The 8674-nt window shown below is 37.1% G+C and overlaps 1 protein-coding gene across 1 annotated transcript; it reads right to left on the bottom strand.

The window, feature by feature from the left end:
* Positions 1 to 696: 696 nt before the first annotated feature.
* LOC135652900 (uncharacterized) lies at positions 697 to 7120 on the bottom strand. Its single transcript, XM_065174222.1, has 7 exons — positions 5812 to 7120; positions 5598 to 5663; positions 4736 to 4880; positions 4400 to 4618; positions 1705 to 1924; positions 1384 to 1582; positions 697 to 1284 (listed from the first exon to the last, which is right to left on the bottom strand). The coding sequence occupies exons 1-7, from the start codon at positions 6954 to 6956 to the stop codon at positions 1167 to 1169; spliced, it is 2112 nt and encodes a 703-aa protein (XP_065030294.1). The 5' UTR covers positions 6957 to 7120; the 3' UTR covers positions 697 to 1166.
* Between the last annotated feature and the right edge of the window lie 1554 nt (positions 7121 to 8674).

Raw genomic sequence — 8674 nt, 5'->3', positions numbered from 1 at the left:
CATTATTGGGGCTCCAATGATAGGTCGAGAACTGTGCATAGGATCAGCGTTGGCATAACAGTAAAATAAATTCTTCAAGATACTAACAAAAGTTGAAGTGCTTTCGTGATAAAAGGCCCACGTAAAAGAGGATATTTTCCCTGTAAACCTGCATCCTACGACACATGCAATTAAGTTATTGGAACTTTCTACCCCAGGCATTGAGGGCACAGCCCATTAGTTTCTTTGAGTCATAAGAAACACGGTGTGGAGCATTAATGACGGACCCATTATTTATGAATTTAAGGCGTGTCTCATAGAAACCTATCCCAGAACAAGAATATGGTCATCGCATCAATCCCATTGACCAGCACTCAATCAAAAGACCCATGCTTCGAGAGGAGTAACTCAGCGAATGCATTCATTAGCCAGCAAATCTCGAAAGGTACAAATTAAACTCACACAAATCAAAAGGAAAGAAAATTACATCGAAAGGGAACATTATAGGAATAGGCAAAGGGCCCCTTCGTCGGACAATCAATCCGCAGATATAGTACCACTGCCTTCATCATAAATCTCAAACCTGTTAAGCAGCAATGATATCCTCGCATCCTAGGTAAGTTAGAGAGAGTGAGACAGCAATAACATACTGCACCCTCAGATCACAAGCAGCAGTCTCCAAATCTTTCCATACTGATAAGAGGCAGCCAGCAGAAAAACACACTAACCCAGCTCGAAGAATACAATTAATGTTCATCCCTGATCACAAATCCAGCATCAGCTTTCCCCGAGATGGATTCAAGTCTCCATCAATGTCAAAGGAAAACAAAGTAAGATTACACAGCCCTGAAAATCCCCGGTTTAATATAAGCACATTCTTTACATATTGGTAGGGTAATATAAACCAAACTAACCTAACAAATTTTGGCAAAAACTCGATCCACAGGGAAGTTTCAAACTTTTGCAGCTTCGAGAGAAGTTTATAAGGGATGGCCGCACTTGCAGTTTGATCATCAGGAAGTGTATTTTGTTACAGTTACATGGGATAAAGGGATATTGCAAATGACAGGACTTACTTTCCAATAGAATTTAGTCATCTGAGTGAAAACTCGAGCATATGCATCCACATGATAGGCTCCTTGAAAGAGGAATGGTACAAAGCCACGAAGCACATCGCATTTGACTTCTCAATCATCATCTGCCCCAAGTTTCTGTCTTTTCCATTTGTATGCTGCTTCCATTATCTTCAGATTAGGTGCCATAGCTACTTCATCAGCGAAAATGTAATCAATGTACTCCTCAAACCTGCACCAGAATCACCTTTCTGTCAGCTCAAATTCAAACATCACAAGTAGAAGAAACCAATAGATCTTCAATGTAGTAAAGATGGTGGGATAAGCATACCCAGCAGGAGTTCCATCTTCAGATGATATAGGTCTTCTCTTCTTTACCTTCCTAGGCAATTTCTTTTGCACTAAACTAACATCTCCAAGACTTCCAAAACTACTTTCCGTATTCAACCAATCTTCCAAAAGCATTGCCCTTTCCTCCTTCAATTCAGGGGCACTTGTTCTGAAGTAATCAAATGCCCTTTCAAAAACACCTGTTGGAATAATCATGAAAAATTAAGCTACCTCCATTCCACAAGATGTTGAACATATCCAGTTAAAAACTTTAGTCATCCACATCTGACTACAAGCAAAGCAAAATTGAATTACAAATTACCTCGGGATCTTTCGATCCGCTTCCTTTGTCGCTCTTCATTGTTTATATCATTCTTCTCCAAAACTTCATCATCTGTCTCCTCATCGTCCCCACCAGCTGAAGCCTCAAACTTGGCATAACTAATCCACACTTTCAAGTGCTTTGTTCGATCAAGTAGCCTCTCATAGAGCTGCCTTGTTCGCTCATATTCTCCCTCTGATATCTCAAAGTCGATATATGCCTGTGATGCCAGGAAAATGATAATGATGCTAAACTACATATCACGGAAAAGCCAAAATATCCATATACAACAGAAAGGGAATTGAACTTCCCTATATAACAAATAGCCATTACTAAAGCTTATCAACAACTGCACCTTATTTTAGGGAAAAACATCTATCTCATGTAAAAAAGTTCTTTCAACTATGTGCACACTTGCAGCATAAAAAGAGACAAGCAATCTTATCTCAAGTACAAGAATAAATCATATGTCAGTCTGAAGAAAAAGATTATTATAAAACCAAATACATGTGAGAGATCATTTGTTGACAAAATCTTTTGAGTTTGGGTAGAGTGGTCTTACAGTGGTTGATTTTGCTGAATCAGTTACACATTTCAGAGCACAAGTGAACAAGATAATAATTGACTACCAAATGCTATCTTTTTTAATATATAACCAAAAAAGGAACTGAATATAAGGAGTAATGCACATTACTTATTTTACCAATTAATAATCTAAAGTTATATGCAAGTTATATGAATACCAAAAAAACCAACATTTGGTTGCAAGAACCCAAGAACTTCTAATGTTTAGATTGTTAAAAAGTATCTATGAATTATAACAACTGAACAGAGATCCATAAAGAGCAAGCATACTCTGGCTTTGTCATTATGATGTATGTATGATCTGATCAATTCGAGTAGGTTTAGAATAAGTTGGAGTTGCTTGGTCATACAGGTGTAACAACAAATGTTTAGTTCTGTAATACTTGGAGAAACTGTCATGCTGATATTAGTCCTAATTTGAGAATTACTTGTAGTCGTAGTCCCAAATTGCAAAACTGGCATAATTGCCTAGAGACCATCTTTAGTTCTAATGGGTTCATGTACAAAGGTAATTCATGACTTCCCTTCTTTAGTTAGGGATTCTGGATTGCAAGATTCTCTAATATCTGGCAAAATGAAAGATACAAAATACTTGAAAAAAAAAAAGATACAAAGTACTGATGCATGAAAAGACGAATTTGGGATAAATGACCAAAGGATTCATAATCCATTACCCATAGCTGCTAAAGAAAAGAAATAATGCAATTATAAAAGCTTAGGGAGAAAACCTCCTTAACTACAGGCTTTCTTTATATTTGTTCCGAAGTCTGAATTATGAGGACGCAGGTAGACTGGATAATGAATAAGTTAATAAGAAAACAATGGATAACATGTTCTATAGCTATAAAATGGAGATGATTCCTTTTCAACCTATGCAAAGGCATGCCTGTGCAAGATGAAATTTTTATGGTGCAGTGATAATGTAATGCTTGATTAAAAAATTTTCATCTCTAATTATAGAGGAGGATGCAAAACAAACTAAACAAAAATGGGATTTTGGTTCTTAGAAGGCCATAAGTTTTAAAAACCATGGACACATGGTGAAGTTATGTGAAAACAGGGGATAAAAAGGTCTGTACTATTTGGATAAGACTACCTTGTCTAAGATTACGATGTGGACAAAATGTACCATGATTGCCGATCAAATTTGTATCCCTGCATTTATAGATATCTGTGGAGCAGAATAAATAACTATTGATGCACAAATATAAGAAAGACATGGGTATTCTGGATTGGTTGATAAGGTGATCCACAAGTGTTATCCAATAAATTACAGGTTATTTGAAAAAAAGCTGATCAGTGAAACTGGTAGGAAATCTATGCACTAGTGGGGTATGGGTCAAGATGGAAAGAGAGTTGCATTGCCTAAGACCAGATGCCCCATTTGTAATCACAAGCATCCATGTGATAAAATCTACTTTCAGACAAGATAAAGTAATATTATCGGTTATCATATAAGCGAACAACATAAATTTTAATCTATGTTTCTCCACAAGTCTCTTTCTTGCACGGAAACAGAGTCCTTCAAAGAAAATCATGCCATGCTGCTTACCAACACACCACTACCAGGCAACAAAATTAGAAAGCAGCATTATGTATATAAGGGTATCCATAAAATCACCAAGTTCATGTAAGGCATCTTGGTATTAACAAAAAACACAATGATAAGATGGAAATGCTCACAACTTAAAACAGCAAACAAAGAGCAATTTGGCAGCAGAGAAGTCAATGAGGGTGGAAATGTCTATATCAAACTAAAACTACACAAAGCTTGAAACGAGGGTTTTTGCAGTAGTTGACCAGATGCACCTTTTATTAGTCACGAGATTTTACTTCTTTAAGACAAGACAAACAAATAGAATCCTGCATATGAGCAAGATAAAAGTCACCTATCTTTCTTTGCCTAGGGTTCATTTCATTATCTTTAGATTTTTTTTTTTTAATTATGCCATCCTGCTATTAAAATCACCAAGTACATGAAACTTTGTTTCCGATCTTATGTCACGAGATCCTTTAGTTTTAAGCACTTTCCATGTGCTTTGCAATAAAACTATACTTGGTGTATTTAAAGAAATCATATAAATGAAAAGAAACAGTTTAGATTACATACCTTCCAGAGCAGCTCTGGCATGTCCAGTGCAGGTTGAGCAATTGCAAGCTCAAATAACGATCGAGCTCGCTCTGTTTCACTCAATGACCTTTCCAACTCAGCATATTTACACCAAGCATAGCAGTTTGCAGGAGCCCACTCGAGATACTTTTGATACAAAGTTCTGCAACGAGTTATGTTTCCTAGTTGCAGTTCAATCTCAATATACTTCTTAAATATCTGTTGTAATACAAAAGAACATTAGACAAAGTTCCACTTGATTACAAAAAGAAAACTTCTGAAGCATCTTCATTTCTACAGATAATATCATACCGAGGGTTAGCAGGTATGACATACCTTATCCTTTGGAGCCATTCCAATAGCATTGCCCAAGATTTTCCGTGCACCCTTTAGATTCATTTGCCTTATCTCAAATTGGGCTGCCATGAGCCATATTTTGGCAAATGAAAACTTCTTGTGAGGTATCAATTTAAGGCATTCCCTGGACCAATTGCAAAGATACATTAAAATAATTTCAATGTATAGCATGAAATATTGACAGAGTATCATGTGTTTTTGTTTTGTACACATAATGAACTTAGTGGCTGGAAGAAAACACAATGAGTTAACTATCAACTAAATTAACAAGTTCAAAAAAATAAAATAAAAATATCTCATGCAAGTCCAAAAATGGGTAAAAGGGCAAAAGCAACAATAGAGTTGTAATCAAGAACTGCCTGATAACTTCCTTAGGAAATTGATTGTAAAGAGAAAATCTGAGGGAATAATCTCGAGACCATGTTTAAGCTTAACAAGCTTCCATTTATGAGATTCATACGAGTGTGTGTATCGAACAAGAAAAAGAAATGGAGCCACAACACAAACAAAAAAGAGAGAATATTAATGACAAAACTAAAGCAGATGATGTGTATTATTAATTAGCTGTGAAGCTCCTAAGCCTCATAATAAACATAACAGTGATGCAACATCGTGTCCTTCTATATGATATAAGAATCTTTTTCTCGTGGATAAGTCAGAAAAATAGATACATAACTCACATAGATCAGAACTATATATCTTTACAACACTGTCCTTGAGCTGAATTGCAATAACCATTGCCTCGTTTAGGCCCACATACACTTTGGCAACTACATCTGATTCATTATTCTTTTCATATTTAAAGAAAAAAAACAACTTTCTTGAAGATGTTGATGATTACCTGTAAACCTCTCTTGTTCTATCCATGTCTTGGGCATCAAGTTCTTCATACAATGCATAGTTTATCCTATGATACAAAAAAAAACAATAGATCAAAGAGGAAATTGATAAGGAAAACTACCAAAACAAAAAGGGACAAGAAAAGCCAAAATTTTGGGAAACTCTTAGTAAATAAGGGCCCATAATACAACCATCAATTGGATAAGAAGGCATACCACAAGTAGATGTATCTTTGCCAGTACCGCTTCTCCTCTGCTGGAGGCACATTGGCGATTGCTCTCTCATACACCTCCCTCACCATATCCTTGTTCCCAACACTCTCCTCCAGCCTTATATAATCGAACCAGCAGTCATAATTCAAAGGGTTCTTTCTCACCTCCTCCTCATACTGGAACCTCCTCTTGCTGACAATGGCATCCTCAATCCCCTTCCGGTCACCGTACTGCTTCTCAAATGCGACATACTTCCTGTAGAGCTCCTCCGCCCTCCCCTTGGGCACGTGGTCAAGGGAAAAGCGGTAGATGCATCGGGCTCGCTCAGTCTCCTTGCACCACTCCTCAAACTCGGCAAAGGCAACGAAGAGCTGCTCAGCCTCCTCATCATCGGAGAGGAGGTCGACAGCACGCTCATAAATGGCACGGGCACGGGAGATCTCACCGCGCTTGGCCTCGAACTTGGCATACTTGATGAAAGAGGAGGGGCGGGGGTGGTCGGCGACAAATCGTTCGTAGATGGCACGTGCCCGGTCGACCTCATTGTACCGCAGCTCGAACTTGATGTAGGAGAGCCAGCCTTGGGTGTCGGGGTGCCAGTCCATCCAGCGCTCGAATATCTGGCGGGCGCCGGCGACGTCGCCGAGCATCTCTTCCATGTGGATGTACTTGTACCATAGCTGATCGACGCGGGGTAGGAGCGCAACGGCGCGGTCCCAGACGTTGCGAGCATGGTTGACGAAGCGGTGGCGCATCTCGAGCTCCGCATACTTGAGCCACAGGGTGGGATTGCGGTAGTCGACCTCAAGGACGCGCTCCCAGACGGAGCGGGCGCGGGCGAAGTCGCCCTGGGACTCCTCCCAGGCGGCGTACTTGACCCAAGCGCCAGTGTTCCAGCGGGCGCGGCGGATAAGGTCCTCGAACTCCTTGCGCTTGCGGAGGCGGTAGTCGGCGAGCTCGTGGACGTCGGTGATCTTCTGCTTGGGAGGGCGGATCTCGGGCTCCTGCCGCTCCCGGGCCTCCCGCAGGATCTGCTCGGCGGTGATCTGGATGGTCGCCGGGGTCTTGTTCTTCACGCGGGTCGGCCGCGGGAGCTTCACCTCCGTGTCCCGCTTCGTCAGGAACCCCAGGTTCGGGTCCGACGCCATGTCGAAGAAACCTTGCGCTGCAACTATGGGAATACGGTTTCAGAAATTAAGGGGGCGGAGAAGGAGGAAGGCGAAATAGAAAGGATCGAGAATTAGGGTTTGAGGTGGTAAGAGTTGGGGGAGAGGGGCACAGGAAGACCCTCGACACAAAGGAAGGAGGTTGTGGCGGTATAATTGGATGTTGATAGATATTATGATAATTACTGCTATTTACCACACACGCCCTCGTTATCCCCAAATATTACTGAACTATTGGGCCTTTAGAACGAAGAGCAAAGCCCATTGGATTCCCATCAAGATAATTCGATGATTGTTTGTAATTGAAATCGCATAAATATAGAGTATTAAGTTAGCAGAGTCTTTGCCAATCGAACTCTTATCTTAATATTATTGGACTTGGTCGAAGTTGGGAAGAAAAGAATCGTTTTGTGTTGATTGACTTATAATTTGCCTACAGTGCTGATAATAAGCCATTTAAATAAATAAAAAAAGAATTTTATTTTTAAATGAATCGATAAATAATAATAAATAGACAAACCTTACGTACTCGTCAATCACCATCAATCATCATCGTGATCGTTATCAATAATATCAATAATGATAATGTCACGACGATCATATATATATATATATATATATATATATATATATATATATATATATATATTCATTTTGCTACTACAGAATTATTGGCTCACATATATCTCAGTTAGGTTATTATTTAGAAATATTTTTAATTAATTTTGATAGGTAAAAAAATAGATAAGTTTCTTTAAAAAATCCTAGTTTTATTTATTTATTTATTTTATCCTTTTTCAAACTCATATGGGACCAATATATGCTTTATTTAAAAACCAATTCATTCAATCGAACCAACTTATTCAATTGAATCGGTTTAACCTACCCAAAATGTCCCAAATCAATAATGACTAATAAACAAAAAATACTATTATTTATATTTATATTTATAAAAATAAAAACAAAAATTAATATTAAAATCATAAGTATAAATATTATAACACAATAAGATTAACACAAAATAATGACATGATTTCGAGTTTTAAAGGATTAAAGTAAATAAAAAAAAATATTTGTTAAAGATTTAAAATATAAAAATAATCATTTAGACCTTTGTAAATCAAATCTAAGATTTCTTGAAAATTTAGGAATTTTCAAAAAACAGGAGAGGTGAGTTACACTGTTTTTAAAGATCATTTTCAAAAATAGTATGACTTAGATCTCCAAACTTTTCTTTTCTAAAAATGTCACAAAACATACTCTAATAATATTCAAGTATCTTTTGGCACAAAATGTTTGTAAATTCATCATAGATGGGGCAAATTTTAAAAAGAACTTAATTTCAAGCTTTTAAAGGATAAAATAAATAAAATAGAAACAATGGTCATTTAAGTCTTTGTAAATTATTTGCAATATCTTTTAAAAATTGAAGAATTTTAAAAAGTATAATATGTGTTAAGAGTGGTTGAGGGGCATTTTTATTTTAAACTATCATTGTATTTTTATTTGGCTCATTTATAGTGTTTTTCCAATAGTGGTTATAGTATTTTTGTTGAGGTACTAAAAACATTGTAAATGCTATTGAAAATATTATAATTGTAATATCCTTCAATTTTGAATTATTTAGTGTATGATTTTTTTATTAATTTAATATGATAATTTATTTAATAATTTCTTATATTAAGTAATTTTATATTAGA

This window comes from Musa acuminata, chromosome BXJ1-4 (assembly GCF_036884655.1).
Source record: "Musa acuminata AAA Group cultivar baxijiao chromosome BXJ1-4, Cavendish_Baxijiao_AAA, whole genome shotgun sequence".
In the NCBI taxonomy this organism is placed as follows: Eukaryota; Viridiplantae; Streptophyta; class Magnoliopsida; order Zingiberales; family Musaceae; genus Musa; species Musa acuminata.
Note: the sequence above shows the minus strand (reverse complement) of the source record. Positions and strands in the feature narration are given on the sequence as shown.

What these genes read in the sequence shown, in the direction of transcription:
- LOC135652900 (XM_065174222.1), bottom strand. Translation starts at nt 6,956, where the DNA reads ATGGCGTCGGACCCGAACCTGGGGTTCCTGACGAAGCGGGACACGGAG. An exon ending in CAAAGATACATCTACTTGTG is followed by an intron (nt 5,664 to 5,811) that starts GTATGCCTTCTT and finishes TTTGTATCATAG; the next exon opens with GATAAACTATGCATTGTATG. An exon ending in GAAGATGGAACTCCTGCTGG is followed by an intron (nt 1,285 to 1,383) that starts GTATGCTTATCC and finishes ATTCTGGTGCAG; the next exon opens with GTTTGAGGAGTACATTGATT.